General features: G+C 43.2%; 1 protein-coding gene across 1 annotated transcript in view; it reads left to right on the top strand.

Moving 5' to 3' along the window:
* Positions 1 to 27,540, top strand: part of XPNPEP3 (X-prolyl aminopeptidase 3) — a 70,615-nt gene that overhangs the window by 27,167 nt on the left and 15,908 nt on the right. The window contains exons 4-6 of the mRNA XM_010377647.2: positions 4,604 to 4,806; positions 25,401 to 25,463; positions 26,936 to 27,049. Coding sequence (XP_010375949.2) covers positions 4,604 to 4,806; positions 25,401 to 25,463; positions 26,936 to 27,049 — 380 coding nt within the window. The remainder of the gene's footprint in view (positions 1 to 4,603; positions 4,807 to 25,400; positions 25,464 to 26,935; positions 27,050 to 27,540) is intronic.

The raw sequence follows: 27,540 nt of genomic DNA, 5'->3' as shown, positions 1-27,540 counted from the left end.
CTTTAAATAATTTCATTTATGCCTGCTGCATTGGCTCACACCTGTAATCCCAGCACTTTGGGAGGCCGAGGCAGACAGGTTCCTTGAGCCCAGGAGTTCAATACCAACCTGGCCAACATGGCAAAACCCTGTCTCTACTAAAAATAAAAAAATTAGCCAGGCATAGTGGCGTGTGCCTATAATCCCAGCTACTCAGGTGGCTCAGGCAGGAGAATCACTTGAGCCAGGGAGGTGGAGGTTGCAGTGAGCCAAGATCATGCCACTGCATTCCAGCCTGGGCAACCAAGCAAGACTGTCTTTAATTAAAAAAAAAAAATTTCATTTATTCATTTGCAGGAGGTTACAGTGAACCAGTGAGCCAAGATCCCACCACTGCTCTCCAGCCTAGGTGACAGAGCAAGACTCCATCTCAAAAAAATAAATAAATAAATAAAATAAAAGTATATAATTCAGGAGTTTTTGGTATAGTCACGGAATTGTGCAACCATCACCACAATGAATTTTAGAACACTTCATTGAAAAAAAACTCCATGTTCACTGGATTATTCATTAATGGAGACTGTTACTTATCCTAGTTTGAAATCTCAGAGAGATAACTTTCTTTTAAAGCAAAGGATAAGCCAGACACAGTGGTGTACATCTGTAGTTGAGCTACTTGAGAGGCTGAGGTAGAAGGATCACTTGAGGCCAGGAGTTCGGGTCCAGACTACACAACATAGTGAGGCCCCATCTCCAAAAAATAAATTAGAGACAGGATGGGCATGGACCACTCTTCAAGATTACTGACCAGTCTTGATATTTGACTACTACTTCTTATCTTAGTGCTCTTGCCGACTCTTCTAAAGGAGGTACTGTTCTCCAAGAACAATCTGTGCATCACAGCATCAGAATCACTTGGTAATGCATATTAAAATTTAAAATGCATAATACGTAATAGAAATTAAAATCTCAGGTTTCCATGTTGTATCTACTGAATCAGAATCTACATTTTAACAAGATCCTGTGTGGTTCGTATACAGTTGAGTTCTGTTTTTTTTTTTTTGGCAGGGTCTCACTGTCACCCAGACTGGGCTGTAGGTATAGTGGCATACTCATGGCTCACTGCAACCTCGAACCCCAAAGCTCAAGCAGTCTTCCTGCCTCAACCTCCAGAATACTGGGACTACCTGGGTACACCACCACGTTTGGCTCATTTTTAAAATTTTTTGTAGAGATGGAGCTTCACTTTGTTGCCTACGCTGGTTTTGAACTCCTGGCCTCAAATGAACCTCCCACCTCAGCCTCCTGAAGTGCTGGGATTACAGGTGTGAGGCACCGTGCTCGGCCACAGTTGAGTTGTTGTCCCTCAAAGAAATTACCTTCTCTGGCCGGGCGCAGTGGCTCACGCCTGTAATCCCAGCACTTTGGGAGGCCGAGGTGGGCGGATCACGAGGTCAGGAGATCGAGACCATCCTGGCTAACACAGTGAAACCCCATCTCTACTAAAAATACAAAAAAAATTAGCCGGGCGTAGCGGCGGGCGCCTGTAGTCCCAGCTACTCGGGAGGCTGAGGCAGGAGAATGGCGTGAACCCGGGAGGCAGAGCTTGCAGTGAGCCGAGATCGCGCCACTGCACTCCAGCCTGGGGGCAGAGCAAGACTCCGTCTCAAAAAAAAAGAAATTACCTTCTCTACAGTTATTCTGGTGAAATTTTAATCATTCTGAATGTTTTGAGATTTTTCTTCTGGGAATTTTTTTTTTTTTTTTTTTTTTGAAACGGAGTCTCGCTGTGTCGCCCAGGCTGGAGTGCAGTGGCCGGATCTCAGCTCGCTGCAAGCTCCGCCTCCCGGGTTTATGCCATTCTCGTGCCTCAGCCTCCCGAGTAGCTGGGACTACAGGCGCCCGCCACCTCGCCCGGGTAGTTTTTTGTATTTTTTAGTAGAGACGGGGTTTCACCGTGTTAGCCAGGATGGTCTCGATCTCCTGACCTCGTGATCGCCCGTCTCGGCCTCCCAAAGTGCTGGGATTACAGGCTTGAGCCACCGCGCCCGGCTCTTCTGGGAATTTTTTCAGAACCTACACCACATTATAAACTATCATTAGTAATTCTTATAAAACTTTAGCTCTGGGAGCATTTTATTTTTTGAAGTATCTTATTTGGAAAATAAGATAGATGATCAAGTTTAAAAATACTGATTTCAGGCCAAGATAATGTATAATTGTAAAGTTTTTGTTTGATTTTTCTCATATGGCTTATAAATCATTTCTGAAGTTAGCTTCTAAAAGAGAATTCCAAAAGTTTTTCACAATCATGAAATATATTAGACTGTTTCCTGTAAAGGCTCTTATGGGAGAAAATACTCATTTGAATATGTAAGTTCTAACATCTGATTAAATTCTTTTTATTTATAGAAATATTTTTCATTTTATAGATAATTAGCCTGTTCAATTCATTGAACTTTCTTATGTCTTCAAAATCCACAATAAATATGGGGCATAGAATCCTTTTCTTTGTACCTTTTTTATTTCTTACATTAGTTGCTAGTTGTCTATTCTACTGTCTAAATTTTATTAACTCACTATAGTTACAATCTCATGTAAAATAAATTTCTCAAAAGTACTTCTCGGTCACCATTCCTTTTTTTTTTTTTTTCTTGAGACAGAGTTTTACTCTTGCCCAGGCTGGAGTGCAATGGTGCGATCTCGGCTCACTGCAACTCCTGCCTCCCAGATTCAAGCAATTCTGCTCCAGCCTCCTGTGTAGCTGGGATTACAGGTACACGCCACCACGCCCTGGCTCATTTTTGTGTTTTTTTAGTAGAGACAAGGTTTCACTATGTTAGTCAGGCTGGTCTCGAACTCCTGACCTCAGGCGATCCACCCCCCCCCCGCCCCCAAGCCTCCCAGGATATTATAGGTGTGAGCCACCGCACCTGGCTGAAATCATTTATTTAAAGGTTTTGAAACCTTTAAAAAAGGTGAGCTATGATTTCATACACTTTGAACAGGTAGTAGAGATTGTTTTACTTTTTAAAAATTACAACAATTGGCCAGATGCGGTGGCTCACGCCTGTAATCCCAGCACTTTGGGGGGCCAAGGCAGGCAGGTTGCCTGAGATCAGGAGTTTGAGACCAGTCTGGCCAACATGGTGAAACCTCGTCTCTACTAAAAATATGAAAAAATTAGCTGGGCATGGTGGCGTGCGCCTGTAATCCCAGCTACTCGGGAGGTTGAAGCGAGGGAATTGCTTGAACCAGGATGGTGGAGGTTGCAGTGAGCTGAGATCGCGCCACTGTACTCCAGCCTGGGCGACAGAGCAAGACTCGGGCTCAAAAAAAAAAAAAAATTACGCAACAATTAAATTTCTATCTATCATAAGTAGGAAAGTGTTTCCCATGTAATATATATTTAGAATCATTTTTATTTTAAAAATGAAAATATGTAGGACATAGAATCACTAGTACATACCCAATCAAAGTTTTCTGGATTTTTTTCCCTTCTGCTTTCCCCAAAGTACTTTTTAGTCATATAAAATATACAGACCTTCTCACTTGGATTGTTAGGAATACTGTTCATAGCTTACTGTTAGAAAAAAAGAACAAATGTAGATCTGGTATTAAGTGCAAATCGTTTTTATAATGAGCATTTATATCGTATATCTTAGGCAAATATAGACCATTTCCTTAGGTCTCTAAAGTTGAAAGCTGAACTGTGATTGTTTACAAAGAGAACGTATAGCAGATGCAAAGGGAGAAGTGAGGAAATATCAACTGTAGTGTTTCCATAGCAATGAATAATTGCTCCAGAATGGAAGGAGAACCCTTTCCTTTAGTTCTGAGATCATTATGTGAAAGGATGGGACACTTTACCCATAAAGTCATAATCTGAGTATGTTTATGTTTTTCTCTCCTTCTGTGTGCAATTATTCAACAGGTGCCTCTAGCTCAGTAAGTGGTGATGAAGAACAGTTGTTTTAATTGTTTAATTAATTTAATAATGAAGGCCAGGCACGGTGACTCATGCCTGTAATCCCAGCACTTTGGGAGGCTAATGTGGGTGGATCACAAAGTCAGGAGTTTGAGACCAGCCTGGCCAATGTGGTTAAACCTCATCTTTACTGAAAATACAAAAATTAGCCGGGCGTGGTGGTGGGTGCGTGTAGTCCCAGCTACTTGGGAGGCTGAGGCAGAAGAATCGCTTGAACCTGGGAGGTGGAGGTTGCAGTGAGCTGAGATCGTGCCACTGCATTCCAGCCTGGGTGACAGAACGAGACTCTATCTCAAAAATAAAGAGAGAGAGAGAGAGAGAGAAAGAGAGAAAATCAAAGCTTGAATAAAGCTTTAGTCCCATGTATCGTCCTTTATAAAGAACACTGAAGTTTAGGGGCAGAAAATCTGGATATTCCGTCTTAGAATGTCTTGCCATTTCCAGGGAATTACCTTTTTAGTGATTTATAATCAAACCTTTATTGCTTCAGTCCTGAGAGAGTCTTACTCTCAACACTTTAGAGTTCCACATTACAGGTTTTATAGTTTTGACTCTTGTTGAAGTTGTTATGACAGTTGATATTTCTTGTTGCTGGTAGTTTTGTTTTAAATTTATTTTTTGGCTTCTCATTCTAAGCTGAGACGAACATGGTTTGGTATGACTGGATGAGGCCCTCGCATGCACAGCTTCACTCTGACTATATGCAGTCCTTGACTGAGGCCAAAGCCAGGAGCAAGAACAAGGTTCGGGGTGTTCAACAGCTGATACAGCGCCTCCGGCTGATCAAATCTCCTGCAGAAATTGAACGAATGCAGATTGCTGGGAAGCTGACATCACAGGTATGATTCCTATTGAAAAAGCTTTTCCAGATTGGAAAAATCATAAGCTCTTAAGGTTCAGTAAGCACCTTGAGGCCATATACCCAGTGCAGCAGTCTCTTCACCGCACATGGGCATCTGGCTTCTGATCCAGTGTATAGTGAACATACCTAGAGACTTGCTTAATACCTTGCAAGACAAAGTAAATCTGCTTTCTGTGAAGGTGGTTCTTTTACCCATCAATCTTAATTATTTCTCCTTAGAACGACAGAAATTTATACTGTTTCCTTTCCTTATAGTTACACTAATAGCGTCAGTTAAACAGTTTGCTTCTATGACAGACTCAGGACCCAAAGTGACAGTGCTTACAGATCTGCAGTTTATTATAGAAAAAGGGTGAAAAATAATCATAGTATGAAAGTAAGGATATATATCACAGCCAATGGCTATCTCAGAGCAAAGAGTCGAGAGAAACCAGGTGCAGGCTTCAATGGTCCTCCCTAGGTAAGGGCCAGGCAGGATGTATCTTTCTCTTACAGATTAGGAATCACCAGTGTTGTCATACTCTGCTCAGGCTGCCATTACAAAATATCACAGTCTGCATGGCTTAAACAAGAGAAATTGATTGTCTCATAATTTTGCAGTCTGGAAGTCCGAGATCAAGGTGCCACCATGGTCCATTTCTGGTGAGGGCTCTCCTGGCTTACAGAAGGCCGCTTTCTTGCTGTGTCCTTACATGACAATGAAAGAGGGCCTTCTTGTACGGCCATAGTACTGTCAAATTAGAGCCCCACCCTTAATTACCTAATTTAACTTTAATTACCTCCTAAAGACAGAGCGAGTAGAGCTTAAACACATTAATTCTGGGGGAAACACAATTCAGTCCATGGCACATGCAGCAGAATACCTCAGAATCAGAGACCCCAAAATGGAATCTCAGCTAGTGATTTTTGTTTTTTTGGTCACATAATCATATTCCTGCTATATAACAGTAAAGCCCCCCAGAGGTTTCACAGAGACCAAGTGTAAACCATAAATCTCATTGGCAAACTGATACAAACTACCCCAAAACTCCTTATTTCATTTATTCTCTCCAAGGTGTTGGCCATTGACTTAATTTAAAAAAATTTTTTACTGTGGTGAAATATGCATAACATAAAATATATCATTGTGACCATTTTTTTTTTTTTTTTTTGAGACAGGGTCTTGCTCTGTCGCCCAGTCTGGAGTGCAGTGGCTGGATCTCAGCTCACTGCAAGCTCCGCCTCCCGGGTTTACGCCATTCTCGTGCCTCAGCCTCCCGAGTAGCTGGGACTACAGGTGCCCGCCACCTCGCCCAGCTAGTTTTTTTTTGTATTTTTTAGTAGAGACGGGGTTTCACCATGTTAGCCAGGATGGTCTCGATCTCCTGACCTCGTGATCTGCCTGTCTCGGCCTCCCAAAGTGCTGGGATTACAGGCTTGAGTCACCGCGCCCGGCCATTGTGACCATTTTTAAGTTGCAATTCAGTGACATGAAGGATATTCACATTGTTGTGCCCACTTTTCCCACCTTTTTCCATCATTCCAAATAGAAACTGTACATAAATCATAACTTCCCATTCTTCCTCCTCCAGCCCCCAGTAACCTCTCCTTTCTCTATGAATCTACCTATTCTAGCTACTGCATAGAAATGGAATTGTACAACATTTGGCTTTTTGTGACTGGCTTATTTCACTTAGCATAATGTTTTTAAGGTTCTTCCCTTAGAATTTCATTCTTTTTTTTTTTTTTTAGATAGAGTCTCGCTCTGTTGCCCAGACTAGAGTGCAGTAGCATGATCACAGCTCACTGCAGTCTTGACCTCCTGGGTTCAAGTGATCTTCCCACCGTAGCCTCCCAAGTAGCTGGGACCATGGGCGCATGCCACCATGCCTGCTAATTTTTTTTAAATTTTTTATAGAGACAGGGTTTATCAGTGTTGTCCAGGCTAGTCTCGAACTCCTGAGCTCAAGCAATCCGCCCACCTTGACCTCCCAAAGTGCTGGGATTACAAGTGTGAGCTGCCATGCCCAGCTTCATTCTTTTTAAAGACTGAATAATATTCTATTGTATGCATATGCCATATTTTATTTGTACATTCATCCATTGATAAACATTTGGTTTCTTTCTATTTTTTTTTTTTTTTTTTTTTTTTTTTTACTATTGTGAATAATGTTGCTGTGAACGTAAGTGTACAAATATCTTGTGTTCAAGTCTCTTTTAATTCTATTTGGCATATGCACACAACTGGAGTTGCTAGATCAAATGGTAATTTTATGTTTAATATCTTGAGGACCACCATACTGTTATCCCTAGTGGCTGCACCATTTCACATTCCCACTAGCAACACACCAAGGGTTCCAATTTCTCCACTCTACACCAACATTTGTTCTGTTTTTGTGGTAACAGCCAATCCTAATGGGTGTGAAGTGGTATCTTATCGTGGTTTGGATTTGTATTTCCCTAATAATTAGTGGTATTGGGCATCTTTTTATGTGCTTCCTGCCTTCCTAATGGTTTGGTTTTGTTTTTTGTTGTTTTTTGCTTTCTTTTTGAGACAGTGTCTCACTGTCACTCAGGTTGGAGTGCATGGTGAGAACATAGTTTACTGCAGCCTTGAATTCCTGGACTTAGGGGAGACTCTTGCCTCAGCCTCCTGAGTAGCTTGGATTACAGGCACATACCACCATGCCTAGCTAATTTTTTAGGTTTTTGTAGAGATGGGGTCTCACTATATTACCCAGGCTGGTATTGAACTCCTGGCCTCAAGAGATCTTCCGTCCTCAGCCTCCCGAAACACTAAGATCACAGGCATGAGCCACCATGCCCAGCCTCCTCTTAACAATTTCAATCAGTATGTTTCCTGCCACACCTTGACCAAGAAAGGAACTTTAGCCAAATAGCTCTGGCTAATTCTAAGCCCAGAATTAGCAGAACAGTTCACTCTGCCCCCATAACCAATATTAACTCTATTTTTTGATAAAACAGTCATCCTGAGTTGACAACAGTTAACTTCACTTCTCAATATCATATAGATAATCAAAATATATAGACAAGCAGGGCACAGTGGTTCACCCCTATAATCTCAGCACTGAGGCCAAGGTGGGAGGATCACGTGAGGCAGCAAGGAGTTAGAGACCAGCCTGGCAACATGGCAAGACCTCACCTCTACAAAAAAAACTGTATTTTAATTAGCCAGGCATTGTGGCGTATGCCTGTAGTCCTAGTTACTCTGGAGGCTGAGGCAGAAGGATCACTTTAGACCAAGAGTTTAAGGTTGCAGTGAAGCAGTATCACATCACTGCACTCCAGCCTGGGTGACAACGCAAACCCTGTCTCTAAAAAATGCGCACATAGAATCCAAACATTTACAATGATCAGTGAAGGGTTGGTACTGATTTAAAGAGACAGCTGTATTATCCAATTATACTTTCTCGTGTTTTTGTATGAACTGTACAGTCCTTTGGACTCCCTGATCCACGGTTTTCTGCACTTGATGGTATATATCTGCTGAGTTATTAGAAATAATAATCTATCATTAATCGAGTCTAAATATTCATCAAACCAATTCTCCTCCATAGGGATAACATCCCAACAGGACTTTAATTCAGTCTCTCATTATATTTGATCATCATCATCAGTATTATACTAAATTTTATAAGCTCCTGAAATATCAATTTTATCTGACCCCATCTTACATCATGTAGCAGTACCATTGAAGCAAGAAGTCAGACAAAATTTAGCTGCTAAAGGCTTACATTAAAATAAAAATTAAGGCCAGGTGTGGTGGCTCACACCTGTAATCCCAGCACTTTGGGAGGATGAGGCAGGAGAATCACTTAAGCTCAGGAGTTCAAGACTAGCCTGGGCAACAGGGAGAGACCCCCATCTCTACAAAAAATTTTTTAAAATAGCCAGGTGGTGTGGTCCCAGCTGCTTAGGAGGCTGAGGAAGGAGGATCACTTGAGCTGGGGCAGTGGAAGCTGCAATGAGATTTGACTGTGCCACTGCACTCCAGCCTGGGCAACAGAGTGAGACCCCATCTCAAAAAAGAATAATAAAAATTAAAAAAATAAAATTAACAAATAAGACAGCTGGATGCAGTGGCTCATGCCTGTACTCCCAACACTTTGGGAGGCCAAAGCGGGCAGATCACTTGAGCCCAGGAGTCCAAGACCAGCCTGGGCAACATGGTGAAACCCTGTCTCTGCAAAATACAAAAAAATTAGCTGGGCATGGTGGTACGCACCTGTAGTCCCAGCTACTCAGGAGGCTGAAATGGGAGGATCACGTGAGCCCAGGGAGGTTAAGGCTGCAGTGAGCTGAGATTGCACCACTGCACTCCAGCCTGGGTGACAGAGTGAGACCCTGTCTCAATAAAGAAATAAATAAAAGAAGACAAAATCGTGGTGTAATTATTTTTTCCCTTCCTGTGCAATTTACCTCTTCTTATATACCATATATTATTTCTCATAGGAGTCTAGATCAGAGACCATATCTCTGCTATTTCAAGATTCAAAACATCTTGAAAACAGCCAGATTTCCTTCTCGAAAAGTTACATGATTTGGCCAGATGTGGAGACTCATACCCGTAATCCCAGCACTTCGGGAGGCCAAGATGGGTGGATCACTTGAGCTCAGGAGTTTGAAACCAACCTCGGCCTCATAGTAAGACCCCATTTCTACAAAAAAATGTTTTAATTAGCTGGATGTGGTGGCACAAGCCTGTAGTCCCAAGTACTTGGGAGGCTGACATGGAAAGATCACTTGAGCCCAGGAAGTCAAGGCTGCAGTAAGCCATGATCATGCCACTGGTTACATGGTTTAGCTAGGCGCGGTGGCTCACGCCTGTAATCCCAGCACTTTGGGAGGCTGAGGCCAGCGGATCACGAGGTCAGGAGATCAAGACCAGCCTGGCTAAGACGGTGAAACCCCGTCTCCACTAAAAATACAAAAAAATTAGCCGACTGTGGTGACGGGCACCTGTGGTCCCAGCTACTTGGGAGGCTGAGGCAGGAGAATCGCTTGAACCCAGGAGGCGGAGGTTGCAGTGAGGAGAGATAGCGCCACTGCACTCCAGCCTGGGTGACAGAGTGAGACTTTGTCTCAAAAGAAACAAGAAAAGAGAAGAGAAGACATGACACGACCCTAGTCCTGTTTAAAGTTTGTCCAGGATCCACAAACTGCACTACAGGAAAAGAATGCTTGGCACTCAGTTGCATTGTTGGAGGTATTAAAAAGCACCTCAACAGGTTGCATCCTTTAGTTAGAATTTCCATAGACCAGGGGTTCCGAGTCTCCCATGCATGCACAACGTGGGTTTCTGCCATGGGAATGAATCACTGGCAGTCGTGCTTGGGATCCCTTGGACTCCATTTAAATTAAGGTATCTGTAATGCAGCTTGTGTTCACATGCAAGCTTATTCCTGTTGTTGGGTTGGTTTGGGCATGTTGTCACCGTGCATGCTGTAAATTGTTAAGACCCGTTTTGATAGCACTTTGTCATTTCAGCTTGCCACTTTTGTTCTTACTCCTGAAATAGGATGCCTTCAAGGCGCCCTATTGGCATTGGCAAATCTATTTCTTTTTCTTTTTTTTTTTTTTTTTTGAGATGAAATCTCGCTCTGTCACCAGGCTGGAGAGCAGTGGCGTGATCTCGGCTCACTGCAACCTCCACCTCCTGGGTTCAAGCAATTCTCCTGCCTCAGCTTCCCAAGTAGCTGGGACTACAGGCATGCGCTACCACGCCCAGCTAACATTTTTTTATTTTTAGTAGAGACAGGGTTTTGCCATGTTGGCCAGGATGGTCTCAATCTCTTGACCTTGTGATCCACTTGCCTTGGCCTCCCAAAGTGCTGGGATTACAGGTGTGAGCCACCACGGCCGGCCAGCAAATTATTTTATCAGTATGTCTTTCCTCATTAAAAACAAATCCACCTGCCAGTTGCTCCTAGCCTGGCTCCTAATTCCACTAAGGCTCTCTTATTTTAAGTATGGGAACATAACATGTTGTCACCATTAAATATTAGTACAACTAGTATTTGTACAACTGTTTCATTTGTACAACTGCTTTACTACAACTAGGAAAGAAATTTGAGACCCCACAATATTGAGTCCCCCAGGCTTAGGTCATATGAGTGGTAGTCACATCTAAATAGAGTCGTTTGAATATGCTTTCCAGAATCATCCACATTGAGTTTTGAATTCTCAGAAATGTAGGCCCGCCAGGCTATACCTTGTTATTTCTTTTTGTTACTGAGCCAAGTGTCCCAATTTTCTCTCTACCTCCTTATGCCTATTCACCCACAATAACAATGCAAATAGCTGTTTTTACAGATATTATAATAGATGGAACATGGCATGAGATAGCATTCTACCATATTCTGGTAGCTTTGCAAAACCTTTATCATCTCAATTAATGGTTATATGTGCTCACTGAGATGATTATTCATTGATTCTCAAATTTAACTGGCTAGATATTCTCACAGGTTGCTTTCCTAACACAGATCCTTTATAATGGATACATCTGGCCAGCTGCTCACGTCTGTAATCCCAGCACTTTGAGAGGCCGAGGCAGGCGGATCACCTGAGGTTGGGAGTTTGAGACCAGCCTGACTGATACAGAGAAACCCAGTCTCTACTAAAAAGACAAAATTAGCCGGGCGTGTTGGTGCATCCCTATAATCCCAGCTACTCAGGAGGCTGAGGCAGGAGAATCACCTGAACCCAGAAGGTGGAGGTTGCAGTCAGCAGAGATAGCACCATTGCACTCCAGCCTGGGCAATAAGAGTGAAACTCCATCTCAAAAAAAAAAAAAAAAAAGATGTATCCTGTGAAGCAGGAATCAAGATATAGCCTTATTTGTATTATTCCACATAGTCATGGATAGCTGTCCCATTTCTTTGTTTTTTGTTTTTTGTGTTTTGAGATGGAGTTTCGCTCTTGTTGCCCTGGCTAGAGTGCAATGGCATAATCTCGGCTCCCCACAACCTCCACCTCCCAGGTTCAGGTGATTCTCCTGCCTCTGCCTCCCAGGTAGCTGGTATTATAGGCCTGTGCCACTATGCCCGGCTAATTTTGTATTTTTAGTAGAGATGGGGTTTCTCTATATTGGTCAGGCTGATCTAGAACTCCTAACCTCAGGTGATCCGCCTGTCTGGCCTCCCAAAGTTTTGGGATTACAGGTGTGAGCCACCACGTCCAGCAGCTGTTCCATTTCTTCATCCATTTTGAGGACATATGTCACTCCTGGAAGTGTGCTTGTTAGGTTGGCTATTGCCTAGCTCTCTTTTTCGCTCTTCAAAGGAGGAGGAGAACACTGCGACATGGTGGTGATGCCAGTAGTCCCAACTACCCGGGAGGCTGAGGCAGGAGGATCACTTGAGGCCAGGAGTTAGAAGCTATAGTAGACTGTGATACAGGTGCTGCTATGATAGTGCCTGTGAGTAGTCACTGCACTCACAGGCAGCACAGCAAGACTCCATTTCTTTAAAAGGAGGGGATTTCATAAGTTCTTCACCCCAAGGGGTATCTGAGTTAAAGCAAAGAGAGAATATTATTCTCTTGCTTTAAGCATCTCTTGAGGCACCAGAAGCATCTGTTGAGCTTCTGTACACTCATTTATTGACTTCCTTCCCCTTAGCAACAACATTGCCTTTCTTAATCATCTTTAAGTTTTTTTATTTATAAAGTGTACAACATATTTTGATATACATATGCGTAATACAGTGGTTACTGCAGTCAAGAAAATGCATTTATTATTAATTTGAATGCAAACCTTTCCCGCTGAAGGAAACTTCCTCGGTCAGCTATTGAGGTAGTCCAGTCATAGGGAGATACATTGGATAAATACAGAAAATGGCACTATACTGTTGGCAGCCAGGACAATTTTTATTAATAGTTTAAGCTTCAGTGGAGCCCACTGGTATATGTCATTGTTCAGTGCATCACTGGCTGACTTGAGTTCCTCCACCCATTTCATAGACTTGGTTGCCCTTTCAAGAGATTAAGTTAGGCCATCAACTGTTGGTTCCAATCACCTTAAAATTCTGGCATGAAGTTTCTTTGGTATCAGCATGCCCTACTTTGATTTTTCCCAGAATTTTCATAGCGATTTCCAAAGAGCAGCTCCTCACATGGAGGGCTCTTTTATTGTCCAGTTATTTGTGACCCACTTGTTAGACCAATTGCAAGTCCATTAGTGACAGCCCAAAAATCAATATTTACCCAAATAATAGGGCTTTTGTGTCCAGTTCTTCTATCAGGACTATGATTGTAGCCTATAATTCATCCCTGTTGACCAACTTGTACTTAACTTTTTCCATAGGATTTTACTTTCTGCTGGACTCTGAGCATCTACTTTTCATACAGAATTGCCCTCAGTTCTAGAATAGCCATCTGTGAACCAGTCCAATTGCCTGGCATTCATGGGCAAATAATAGAAAGGAAGGATCCTAGGGGGAAAAGACTACTTGCTCATGAATCTGATGATTCTTTCACATAGATCCCCTGGTAGCATGCTGCATATAGTTCATTTCCATTTTATGACACAGCTTCTTTGGACATTGTCCATCTTATTGAAATGCATTTCTTTTTTTTTTTTCTAATAGAGATTACTACTTTTCTTTTTTTTTTTTTTTGAGACGAAGTTTTGATCTGTCGCCCAGGCTGGAGTGCAGTGGTGCAATCTCGACTCACTGCAACCTCTGCTTCCCAGTTTCAAGTGATTCTCCTGCCTCAGCCTCCTGAGTAGCTGGGATTACAGACGCCTGCCACCACGCCCGGCTTATTTTTGTATTTTTAGTAGAGATGGGGTTTCACCATGTTGCCCAGGCTAGTCTTGGAACTCCTGACCTTAGGTGATCCAACGGCCTCTGCCTCCCAAAGTGCTGGAGACAGGCATGAGCCACCATGCCCGGCCCAGACTTTTTTAAATTAAAAAATTTATAACTTTTTAAAAAAATTGAATTACAGACTTGAACCCTGGACTCTCAGATTAAAAATCTGATGCTCGAGCAACTGAGCTATGCAGACTTCTAACCAGACTTTTTATCCCTTTCACAGCAGCATCCCCACATCCCATGAGTTAATTCTGACATTCCTAAGTGCTTCATTAAGAGGCCCAAAGAGGATTGTACACTGTCTTACTCTGTCCAGTAGACGTAAAAGAGTTGCTTCTCCACCTCCAGGGCATTTTACTCACACATTTGTGAAAGGTCTTGTGTTCCCTGCCAGGAGTTGGGGTTATGAGATCCTGGCCTGCATATCAATATTCTTCATTTATTACCATGCTGATATTAAAACACAGCATTTTGACATCTGATGTTAGAGACTCATTGGAACCTTTCTCTTTCTAAACTTCCTTTTAACTCAGATAATAAACATATCTGCCTTGGGATTTTTATAGTCTGAGGAGTTTAATGACAAGCAGTTGTGGATCCCAAACCTTCCTGTAAAATTCTATCAGGGTTGGCCTTTGTCAATTTTTGTATCATTATTTTTGGAGAAACAGGGTTTCACCATGTTGGCCATGAGGTCCTGAGCTTGAGCACTCTTTCCACCTGGGCCTCCCAAAGTGCTGAGATTACAGGCATGAGCCACCACGCCTGGCCTCTATGTGTTTTTTATTTAATTGTGGTGCGATGCATATAAAATTTTCTCATTTTAGGCCGAGCACGGTGGTGCATGCCTGTAATTCCAGCACTCTGGGAGGCTGAGGCAGACAAATCACTTGAGGCCAGGAGTTTGAGACGAGCCTGGGCAACAAGGCGAAACCCCGTCTCTACTAAAAATACAAAAAATTAGCCGGTTGTGGTGACACATGCCTGTAATCCCAGCAACTTGGGAGGTGGAAGTTGCAGTGAGCTGAGATCATGCTATTGCACTCCAGACTAGGCAACAGAGTGACTCTCTCAAAAAAAAAGAAAAAAAAATTACCATTTTAGCCATTTTTAAATACATGTCTTAAAACTGGCTAAAATGGAAATTCAGTGACATTAGGTCTATTCATACTGTGTGTGACCATTACTGCTATCTTTTTTCAGACTTTTTTATCATCCCAAATAGAAATTGTACTCAATAAATAATAACTTCCCATTTTCCCCTCCTCCCAGCCCCTGGTAACTTTTACTTTTTCTGTGACTCTGCCTATTCTAGCTACTTCATATAAGTAGAAACATACAGTATTTGTCTTTTTGTGACTGGCTTACTTAGTAAAATGTTTTCAGAGTTCATCCATTTTGTAGCATTTATCACAATGACATTCCTCTGTGGCTGAATGATATTCCATTGTATGTATAGACAACGTTTCCTTCATCTTTTCATCTGTCTTTGGACACTTGGGTTTCCATCTTTTGGGCTATGATGACTAATGCTGGTATGTACCTGGGTTTACAAATAATTGTTCAGATCCCTGCTTTCAGTTCTTTGGGGTATATACCCAGAAGTAGAATTGTTAGATCTGTGGTGATTCTGTGTTTAATTTTTTTTTTCTTTTTTTGAGACAGAGTCTCCATTTGTTTCCAGGCTGGAGTGCAGCAGCACTATCTTAGCTCACTGCAACCTCCATCTCCTGGGCTCATGTGATCTTCCCACCTTAGCCTCCTGATTATATGTTTAATTTTTTGAGAAACCACCATCCAGTTTTCCACAGCACATGGATTTACATTTCTACCAGCAATGCACAGGGGTTCCAGTTTTTCTACATTCTTGCCAATCAATGCTTGTGATTTTCTGCCTTTTGAGTACTAGCCACCTTAACGGGTGTGAAATGACATCTCATAGTTTCTATTTGCATTTCCTTAACATGTTGAGGATATTTTCATGTGTTTATTGGTCATTTGTATATCTTATTTGGAGAAATACCAGTTCAGTTCCTTTGCCCATTTTTTAAATCGGGCTGGGTATTTTTGTTGTTGAGTTGTAGGAATTCCTTATATGTTTTTGATATTAATTCCTAATCCGATAAATGGTTTGCAAATATTCTCCCATTATGAGGGCTGGCTTTTTACTGTTGATGGCATCCTTTAATACTCAAGATTTTTAAATTTTTATAAAGTCCAGCTTGTTTTTTTGTTGTTGTTAACTGTGCTTTTGGTGTCATATCCAAGAAAATATTACCAAACCCAGTGTTATAAAGATATTCCCCTGTGTTTTCTTCTAAGAGTTTTAAAGTTTTTTGTTTAGGTCTTTGACCCATTTTGAGTTAGTATTTATATATGGTATAAACTAAGGGTCTAACCTTATTCTTTTTCATGCCCCCTTTCTTGATTTTATTTCTTTTGTAAAGTCCTAAACTTACTATCTTTTTATTATCCAGGAAGTTGGGATAAAAGATCTTAAACTGCCTTTTTACATCTTCCTGAGATCTAACAGCAAAGCCACATATGAAGTTCATGCTGGTGGATGCCTTTTATCACAGTATCAGTCATAGCCTGGGTGAGGGGTAGCCCATAATGGAGTTCATTTCTGTCCTCATACAACCAGAACCATACTGTCTGCATCCACAGGATTTCTGCAGCTTCAGGAGGCACTGACTGTATGACGAGGGAGGGGCAGGACAGTTGCCCATATCTAGATAATGTATGATAGGCCCCTCCCTTCATCCATTTTAATAAACTAGGGGTTTCCCTGTGAACCATTCTCTCACTCAGCAGTATTCAAAATGAGAGATACTGTTCTTTGATCTAAAATTCTTAGGAACCATTTTTAACAAGAGTTCCTCAAGGTATTGCATGTAATTTAATCTAGAGAATGGCTCATTTTCTTCACTGAATAGCCCCTTACATCCGTGTTTTTTTACCCATCACTGTCAACTTGCCGCTCGAATTATTTTAGCTGTGGTTGGTCTCAGTTGACTCTCAAAAAAAAAAAAAAAAAAGTAGTAGCCCAGTTTCTTTGGGTTGGAGCTCCATCTGTTGATCAAAAAGAGAAGCTCAAAGAGATTCTGAGCTTACTTTCAGCCAGCACTGAAGGCACTAACCAAACTACTGAATATTTAGACCTACCAGCAATTCAGAATTCCCTCCGAATCCATTTTGCTAGCTCGTGAAGTTCAGGGTCTATCATTTCCACATTCCATGGTTTCAAACATGTGCCATAGCAAACCAAGGATGAATTTTTTAAAAAATGAGTCAGTTGTGCTGGGACAGCTGGATATCCACATGCAAAAGAATGAAGTTGTGACTGGGCACGGTGGCTCACACCTGTAATCCCAGCACTTTGGGAGGCCGAGGCAGGCAGATACGAGGTCAAGAGATAAGACCATCCTGGGCAACATGGTGAAACCTTGTCTCTACTAAAAATACAAAAATTAGCTGGACGTGGTGGTGGGCACCTGTAATCCCAGCTACTTGGGAGGCTGAGGCAGGAGAATTGCTTGAACCTGGGAGGTGGAAGTTGCAGTGAGCCAAGATCACGCTACTGCACTCCAGTCTGGTGACAGAGCGAGACTCTAGCTCAAAAAAAAAAAAGGAAGTTGTACCCCTACTTCACACGTTATCTAAAAATTAGCCAAGTGTGGTGGCATATGCCTGTAATCCTGAGTACTCGGGAAGCAGAGTCTCCCTTTGTTCCCAGGCTGCCGTGTGGCAATAGGAGAATCACTTGAACCCAGGCCAGGAGGCGGAGATTGCAGTGAGCCAAGATTACACCACTGCATTCCAGCCTGGGCAACGGAACAAGACTCTGTCTCACAAATTAAGTAAATAAATAAATAAAATGGATCAGTGACCTAAACTTAAGAGCTAAAATTATAAAACTATTAGGAAAAAACATAAGGGTGAATCTTCCCGACCTTGGATTTGCCAAAGGATTCTTAAGTATGATACCGAAAGTACAGACACCAAAAGAAAAAGTAGATAAATTAGAATTTATCAGTGTTTAAAACTTCTGTACATCAAAGGACACTTTTCTCACACAGAGAAACAGCCTTAGAGAAAAAAAAAGGACGGGCGCCGTGACCCATGCCTGTAATTCCAGTACTTTGGGAGGCTGAGGTGGGCAGATCACCTGAGGTCAGGAGTTCCAGACCAGCCTGGCCAACATAGTGAAACCCCATCTCTACTAACAATACAGAAAATTAGCCAGGTATGGTGGTGAGTGCCTGTAATCCTAGCTACTTGGGAGGCTGAGACAGGAGAATTGCTTGAACCTGGGAGGCGGAGGTTGCAGTGAGCCAAGATCACACCACTACCCTCCAGCCTGAGCAACAGAGCAAGACTCTGTCTCAAAAACAAAGTAGTTAATTAAACAATTTAATTTAAGAATAAATGAAAGCCTGTAATCCCAGCACTTTGGGAGGCCGAGAGGGGTGGATCACGAGGTCAGGAGATTGAGACCAGCCTGGCTAACACGGTGAAACCCCGTCTCTACTAAAAAAAATACAAAAAACTAGCCGGGCGTGGTGGCGGGCGCCTGTAGTCCCAGCTACTTGGGAGGCTGAGGCAGGAGAATGGTGTAGACCCGGGAGGCGGAGCTTGCAGTGAGCTGAGATCCAGCCACTGCACTCCAGCCTGGGCAACAGAGCCAGATTCCGTCTCAAAAAAAAAAAAAAAAAAAATGAAAAGGCTGAGCTTGGTGGCTCACGCCTGTAATCCCAACACTTTGGGAGGCCAAGGCGGGTGGATCTCTTGAGCCCAGGAGTTTGAGACCAGCCTGAGCAACATGGAAAAACCCCATCTCTATGAAAAATACAAAAATAAGTTCGCTGGGTGTGGTGGCATGCTCCTGTAGTTTCAGCTACTCACAAGACTGAGGCGGGAGGATCACTGGAACCTGGGAGGCAGAGGCTTCAGTGAGCCAAGATCGCAGCACTGCACTTCAGCTTGGGTAACAGAGTGAGACCCTGTCTCAAAACAATAATTTTTTAAAATAATAAAAAACAAAGGGACTGGGCATGGTGGCTCATTCCTGTAATCCTTGCACTTTGGGAGGCCAAGGCAGGGAGATCATTTGAACTTAGGAGTTCAAGAGCAGCCTGGGCAACATAGTGAGACCTCCTCTCTTTTTATTAAAAAGAAAGAATTTAAAAAACTTTTAAAAAATTGTTTAAAAGGACACTATCAAGAAAGTGAGGCCGGGCGCGGTGGCTCAAGCCTGTAATCCCAGCACTTTGGGAGGCCGAGACGGGCGGATCACGAGGTCAGGAGTTCGAGACCATCCTGGCTAACACGGTGAAACCCCGTCTCTACTAAAAAAAAAATACAAAAAGCTAGCTGGGCGAGGTGGCTGGTGCCTGTAGTCCCAGCTACTCGGGAGGCTGAGGCAGGAGAATGGCGTAAACCCGGGAGGCGGAGCTTGCAGTGAGCTGAGATCCGGCCACTGCACTCCAGCCTGGGCGACAAAGCGAGACTCCGTCTCAAAAAAAAAAAAAAAAAAAAGAAAGTGAAAAAACGGAATGAGAGAAAATATTTGCAAATCATGTATCTGATAAGGTTCTACTAGTGTCTAGAATATTTAAAGAACTTTTTTTTTTTTTGAGATGGAGTTTCACTCTTGTCAGCCAAGCTGGAGTGCAGTGGCCTGATCTTGGCCCGCTGCAACCTCCGCCTCCCAGGTTCAAGCAATTCTCTTGCCTCAGCCTCCCAAGTAGCTGTGACTACAGGTGTCTGCCACCACGCCTGGCTAATTTTTATATATTTAGTAGAGATGGGGTTTCTCCATGTTGGTCAGGCTGGTCTCGAACTCCCAACCTCAGGTGATCCACACCCTCCCCCCGCCTCAGCCTCCCAAAGTGCTGGGATTACAGGCATGAGCCACCGCGCCTGGCCTATTTAAGGAACTCTTACAGTTCAACAACAGGCCAGTTACAGTGGCTCATGCCTATAGGCCCAGCTACTTGAGAGGCGGAGCTACTCGCGCTACCACGCCTGGCTAATTTTTGTATTTTTTGTAAATACTGAGTTTCACCATGTTGCTGAGGCTGGTTTCGAACTGCTGGACTCAAGCAGTCCACCCAAAGTGCTGGGACTACAGGCGTGAGCCACTGCGCCCGCCTGTATGACTCCATTTATATGAACTATCCAGAACAGGTAAACCCGTAGAGACAAAAAGCAGGGAATAGGGTGAGAGGAGAACAGAAATTAACTACTTAATGGGTAAGGGATTTTCTTTTCTGGTGATGAAAATGTTTTGGACCTAGAGAGAGGTGGTGGTTGCAAAACATTGTGAATTTACTAAATGTCACTAGGTTGCTCACTTTATTGGTTAATTTATATGATGTGAATTTTATCTCAGTGAAAAAACAAGAATGAATTAGTTGTCTTCTAAACATTCCTTACTTTTCCTTACTTTGTTTTGTTTTTGTTTTGTTTTGTTTTGAGACAGTCTCTCTCTGTCACCCAGGCTGGAGTGCATTGGCGCAATCTCTGCTCACTGCAAACTCTGCCTCCAGGGTTCAAGCGATTCTCCTGCCTCAGCCTCCCAAGTAGCTGGGATTGCAGGCGCCTACCACCACTCCTGGCTAATTTTTGTATTTTTAGCAAAGATGGGGTTTTACCATGTTGGTCAGGCTGGTTTCAAACTCCTGACCTCATCATCCGCCTGCCTCTGCCTCCCAAAGTGTTGAGATTACAGGTGTGAGCCACCGCGCCTGGCCAACATTCCTACTTCTAAGTGGCAGTTAGAGTTCAATTGTTAAAGAAGACCCAGAGACAGTGCTTACAAATACACAGTCATTACAGGAGAAAGGTTTCATAGAGCAACTGCATTAAAGTTAAAGATACGTATCACAGCCTGTGGCTGTCTCACAGCAAGGAGTCTGGAGAAGCCAGGTGCAGGCTCTTGTTTTTCTCCCTAGGTAAGGGCTTGGTGGTTCTCTCACAGACCAGGAACCAGTGACGAATGCCCAGAACACCTCAGAACCCAAGAGCCTAAAATGGAATCTCACTTAGGATTTCTGATTTTGGTCACATAGGCATATCCCTGCTATGTAACAGTAAAGCCCTCTGGCGAGCTCATGGAGACCCAGTACAAAGCATTGATCTGTTATCAAGTACTGACAAGCTAATACAAACTGCTCTGAAACTCCCTGCAACACTGTTTATCAGTATGCTTCAGGCCTTGACCAGAATTAGTGTCATACAGAACTTTAGCAAAACAGCTCAGGCTAATTTCAGACCTGCTGGAATTAAGCCTCATAGCATAATAGCACACAAACATTTGAGGCCTGCTTCTTTATATTCTACCTTTAGTCTTCCAAAGTTAAACATTCTTGTTTTCCTTAACCATTCCTTTTATTTATTTAAGATAGAGTCTTACTCTGTAGCCCACCCAGGCTGGAATGCAGTGGTGCGATCTAGGTTCACTGCAACCTCCGCCTCCCGCGTTCAAGCAATTCTTTGCCTCAGCTTCCCGAGTAACTGGAATTACAGGTGCCTGCCACCATGCCCGGCTAAGTTTTGTATTTTTAGTAGAGAGAGAGTTTCACCATTTTGGCCAGGCAGGTCTGGAACTCCTCACCTCGTTATCCACCTGCCTCAGCCTCCCAAAGTGCTGGAATTACAGGTATGAGCCACTGCGCTCGGCCTCAAATCACTGATTTTTTTTTTTTTTTGAGACAGAGTCTCGCTCTGTCGCCCAGGCTGGGGTGCAGTGGCCGGATCTCAGCTCACTGCAAGCTCCGCCTCCTGGGTTTACGCCATTCTCCTGCCTCAGCCTCCTGAGTAGCTGGGACTACAGGCGCCTGCCACCTCACCCAGCTAGTTTTTTGTATTTTTTTTTAGTAGAGACAGGGTTTCACCGTGTTAGCCAGGATGGTCTCGATCTCCTGACCTCGTGATCTGCCTGTCTCGGCCTCCCAAAGTGCTGGGATTACAGGCTTGCGCCACTGCGCCTGGCCACTGATTTTTAAAATAAGGAAGCTAAGAAACGATCCATGGGACAATGTTAAGGGCTGCCTCTCCCCATCTCTCTCTGTCACTCACACACACACACACACACACACACCTTTCATGAAATGGTTTGTGAAATGCTTTTTCTCTCTACTCTCCCTTCTCCATTAGATTTACAGTGTTCATTTATGATGTGTTCTGATTATGAGATGCAGGGTGAAATGCAAAGAAAGCCCATTTTACATTTTTTAACAGTCAAAATACATTCAGGTAGCACTTAGTGAAGTAAGAGTGTTAAATCTTTATTGGGAGTGCGGACTACGTTGTGACAAGACAATCTTAAGAAGTGCCAATCATAACTCTTGATCTTTACTGGAAGGACATCAAGCATATAGCAAGGGTAGGTAGCATTTGAACTGTGTATCATGTGTACCTGGAATGCTCTGTAAAGAAATTGACTCATAGGAGGCACATTCATTACAAAAAGAAGCAAAGCAAGATTAGGCATTTGATCACCTAGGAAGGAAGAGGAATTTTTCTATCCTCCTGAGTCTACATAACGGTTTGAAAGAGTCACGACTGTCCTGGCACAATGGTGTGCACCTATAGTCCCAGCTACTCAGGAGGCTGAAGCAGAAGGATCGCTTGAGCCCAGGAGTTCAAGGCAGTAGTGCACCATGATTGTGCCTATGAATAGCCACTGCCCTCCAGTGTGGGCAACATAGCAAGACCCCATCTCTTAAAAAAAATTTTTTTAAGCCATGACATCAACAATTATCTATGCCAGGCAAGAAGGGTTAAAAGCAAAATTAATAAAAAGACAAATCCCTCTTTTGAGTGAGTGAAGCCACTAGGACTGCCATATTTTTTATGTTTCATGCTAAAAATATGGTGCTGAATAAGTTATTTGTCAGTATTTGTGATTGTGTGTGCAAGTGTCCTTTAATTTATTTTTTTATTTTTTTTGAGACGGAGTCTTGCTGTGGCACCCAGGCTGGAGTGCACTGTTGCAATCTCAGCTTACTGCCACCTCCACTCTCCGGGTACAAGTGATTCTCCTACCTCAGCCTCCTGAGCAGCTGGGATTACAGGTGCCCACCACTATGCCCAGCTAATTTTTTGTATTTTTAGTGGAGACAGCAGGGTTTCGCCATGTTGGCCAAGCTGGTCTCAAACTCCTGCCCACAAGTGATCTACCTGCCTCAGCCTCCCAAAGTGCTGGGATTACAGGCGTGAGCCAGCACACCCAGTTGTTTAATTTTTTTTTTTTTTTGGAGTCTCGCTCTGTCGCCCAGCCTGGAGTGCAGCGGCATGATCTTGGCTTACTGCAACCTCCACCTCCCAGGTTCAAGCGATTCTCCTGCCTCAGCCTCTCAAGTAACTAGGACTACAGGTGCCTGCCACCACGCCCAGCTAATTTTTTTGTATTTTAGTAGAGACTGTGTTTCACTATGTTAGCCAGGATCATCTCAATCTCCCGACCTTGTGATCCGCCGCCTGGGCCTCCCAAAGTGCTGGGATCACAAGCATGAGCCACCACACCCGGCCCCTTTAATTGATGTTAATTGCTCATTATCCAGCAGATATTTACTGAGTACCAACTATGTGCCAGGCACTGCTCTAGGTTCTGAAGATACGTTAGTGAGCACAATAGACTATCCACGCTCACTCTCCACAGTTATATTCTGGTGGAGGAGAGACAGTAAACAAACGACATGAAGTCATGTGGAATTAAATGCTATGAAGAAAAACAAAGCAGTGAAGGGGGATGAAATGTGATGGAAGGTGCTAATTTAGATGGGATAGTCAGGAAGGGCCTCTATGAGGAGGTAACATTTGAGGAAAGATTTGAATCTAGAGGGAGCAAGCCATGCAAATATTCCCACCATTGCCCCACTTGCTTTTACTCTACTGGGCATTTTGGCAATGCCATTACCTCATACTAAGAAATGTTTTCATGTTTTCTTTTTTTTAGACAGAGTCTTGCACTGTGGCCCGGGCTGGAGCGCAGTGGCGCGATCTTGGCTCACTGCAACCTCTGCCTCCTGGTTCATGTGATTCTCCTGTCCCAGCCTCCTGAGTAGCTGGGATTACAGGTCCACACCACCACATCCAGCTGATTTTTTGTATTTTTAGTAGAGGTGGGGTTTCCCTATGTTGGACAGACTGGATTCAAACTCTTCACCTCATGATCTACCCGCCTCAGCCTCCCAAAGTGCTAGGATTACAGGCGTGAGCCATGACATCCGGCCTATTTGTTTGTTTGTTTGTTTGTTTTCTTTAGAGAGATAGTGTTTCACTATATTGTCCAGGCCGGTCTCGAGCTCCTGAGCTCAAGCGATCCTCTCACCTCAGCGTCCTAAAGTGCTGGGTTACAGGTGTGAGCCACCCTAGGAGGCTGAAAAAATTAAAAATTACAAAAAATTTAAAAATTAGCCGGGCATGGTGGCGTGCACCTGTAGTCCCAGCTACTTAGGAGGGTAAGGTGGGAGGATCACTTGAGTACAGGAGTTTGAGGCTGAAGTGAGTTCTGATCACTCCATTGCACTCCAACCTACGGGATGGAGTGAGACTCTTGTCTCAAAAAAAAAAAATGCACACACATATGGTGTGGTTATCACAGAGAATTAATAAAAGTACTTATACTATAGGCCAGTGGTTTTCGCTGGGGAGCAATTTTGTCCCCTGGGGAGCATTTTGGTAATGTCCTGTTGTCACAATTGGGAATGCTTCTGGCATCCTATATAGAACAGGACAGCTCTCCCACGAGGAATTTTCTGGTCCCAAATGTCAGTAGTACTGAGGTTGGGAAACCTTGATGTAGACTAGACCATTCAATCCATAATTTCATACATGGGGCTATTGAGGCATTTTGTTATGTAAATAACAAATGTGTATCTTAGTATGTGCTGCTATTACAAAGTACCTGAGACTGGATAATTTATAAGCAATAGAAATGTATTTCCTCGAAGTTCTGGAGGCTGGGAAGTTCAAGGTCAAGGTGCCAGCAGATTCAGTGTCTGGTGAAGGGACATTCCTGATAGATGACACCCTCTAGGTATCCTCATATGGCAGAAGGGACAGAAAACCAAGAGGGGCCAAACTCACTCCCCCAAGCCCCTTTATAAGGTCACTAATCCCATCTATGAGGGCAGAACCCTCAAGATTTAATCACTACCCAAAAGGCCCCACTTCTTACTATCACCCCAATGGGGATTAAATTGCAGCGTGAATTTTGGAGGGGACACATTCACATCAAAGCAAAATGTTTTCCTTTCAGAAATCTATATTATTATCCCCAGTAAGTCACAACTTCAGGCTGACAAAATTGTGGGGAAAGGTGCTTTTCATTTGAGCTCCAGTATTTTTTTTTTTTTTTTTTTTTTTTTTTTTTTTTTTTTTTTTTTGAGGCGGAGTCTCGCTCTGTCACCCGGACTGGAGTGCAGTGGCCGGATCTCAGCTCACTGCAAGCTCCGCCTCCCGGGTTCCCGCCATTCTCCTGCCTCAGCCTCCGGTGTAGCTGGGACTACAGGCGCCCGCCACCTCGCCCGGCTAGTTTTTGTATTTTTAGTAGAGACGGGGTTTCACCGTGTTAGCCAGGATGGTCTCGATCTCCTGACCTTGTGATCCGCCCGTCTCGGCCTCCCAAAGTGCTGGGATTACAGGCTTGAGCCACCGCGCCCGGCCTGAGCTCCAGTATTTTGAATGTTCGAGTAAGCAACATAGAATGAGATCATGTTCTTTTCATCCTTCTTTCTCTTTGCAGGCTTTCATAGAAACCATGTTTGCCAGTAAAGCCCCTGTGGAAGAAGGCTTTCTTTATGCTAAGGTGAGATTCAGATGGTTAGCTTCACTGTCTTGTTGGAGGTGAATATAATAAAGTAATTTGATTTGCAGAAATGGTAGTGCAATTTGCTTTCATGATAGTGATGACCAGCATGTCATTGGAGAGTATTTGTTTCTGAAATATCACTGGTCATTTTTAAGTCTAAAATATACTGTGTTACAATTAAAGGAAGAAAATTGCAAAGTAGAACAGATGATGATGAAGGGAACATTTAGCAATGCGAGGTGACAAAAGTAATACTGTTTAGGTCAATGTCAAAAAGAGGCTGAGGGCTGGGCGTGGAGCTCATGCCTGTAATGCCAGCACTGTGGGAGGCCAAGGCAAGCGAATCACTTGAGGCCAGGAGTTCGAGACCATCCTGGCCAACATGGCAAAACCCCATCTCTACTAAAAATACAAAAACTAGCTGGGTGTGGTAACATATGTCTGTAATCCCAGCTAGTCAGGTGGCTGAGACACGAGAATCACTTAAACCTGGGAGGCACAGGTTGCAGTGAGCCAAGATCATGCCACTGCACTCCAGCCTGGGCAACAGAGCAAGACTGTCTCAAAAAAAAAAGGCTGAGGACAGGCGTGGTGGCACATGCCTGTAAAATTTGGGAGGCTGAGATGGGAGGATCACTTGAGCCCAGGAGTTCGAGACCAGCCTGGGCAACATACTGAGACCTCATCTCTACAAAAAATTTAAAAAAATTAGTTGGGCATGGTAACATACCTATAGTCCAGTTACTCTGGAGGCTGAGGTGGATGGATGACTTGAGCCTGGAAGATTCAGGCTATAGTGAACTATGATTGCCCCACTGCACTCCAGCCTGGGTGACAGAGCAATATCGTGTCTCAAAAAAAAAAAAATAGAGGTTGAGAAAGTGCTGTAGATAGTAGCAGATACTCACCAACCTCCAGCTCCATCCTGTATCCTAGAACATAGTGAAATTAGTAGGACTGCAATTTTCCTAGCATCCTTTTTCACTTTTCCAGAGCATTTAGATTCGTAGCTATTTGAAAGATTGGAATTAGTAATTTAGACCTGTTGTTAAAAATTTAAGTCACATTTCAGTGTTTAGCTAAATAAGAATAAACAAATAGTAACCTTACATGATTGTATTTCAAGGCTCAGCCTTCATCATAGTTTTCTGTCTTCTGGACTTAATTTGAAGATTATAAGAAATTTAGAGAACACTAAAGAAAAAAGAACAGATTTAATAATATGGTTGAAATAACAGGATTTATGGGAATAAAAGAGTATACTTAACATAGATTATAGTACATGGGGTTAGAATAAAAGAAATGGACTGAAATTACAGCATAAAAGGTTTGATTAGGTATGATGAATAGTTTTCCAGTAATGACTTAAGATAAGTACTGGTATGGAGGTATGGGCTGTTGAAGAGAGCCTGGGCTGGGGCAGCCCTACAGAAACCCTTTGAGTCATACCTTGCTGTTGTTTTTCACAGTTTGAATTTGAATGCCGGGCTCGTGGTGCAGACATCTTAGCCTATCCACCTGTGGTGGCTGGTGGTAATCGGTCAAACACTTTGCACTATGTGAAGAATAATCAACTCATCAAGGTATGTGAAATGCCCTCAGTGCTACTCCCACTAGGTCCAGATACTCTAGTAGAAAACCTGCTAACCTCATGGTCCCCTAACCTTCAGCTTTCACAAATTAGCTGACATTTTAAAAGTATTTTATTGCTTATAAATGGTTTTACAGACATTATCTCATTTTATCCTTAAATTAGCTATGTTAGAAAGGAGCAAATATTAATACGACTTTTTAATAGATGAGGAAAATGAACTTTAAAAAATAAAGCAACATAGGCCAGGTGTGGTGGCTCAGGCCTGTAATCCTAGTACTTTGAGAGGCCAAGGCAGGTGAATCACTTGAGGTCAGGAGTTCGAGACCAGCCTGGCCAAGATGGTGAAACACGTCTCTACTAAAACTACAAAATTAGCCAGGTGTGGTGGCACGTGCTTGTAATCCCAGCTACTCTGGAGGCTGAGGCAGGAGAATTGCTTGAGCCCGGGAGGCATAAGTTGTAGTAAGCCGAGATCATACC

The sequence above is a fragment of the Rhinopithecus roxellana genome, chromosome 13 (assembly GCF_007565055.1).
Source record: "Rhinopithecus roxellana isolate Shanxi Qingling chromosome 13, ASM756505v1, whole genome shotgun sequence".
In the NCBI taxonomy this organism is placed as follows: Eukaryota; Metazoa; Chordata; class Mammalia; order Primates; family Cercopithecidae; genus Rhinopithecus; species Rhinopithecus roxellana.
The sequence above is the reverse complement of the archived record's forward strand: the minus strand, read 5'-3'. Positions and strand labels throughout refer to the sequence as shown.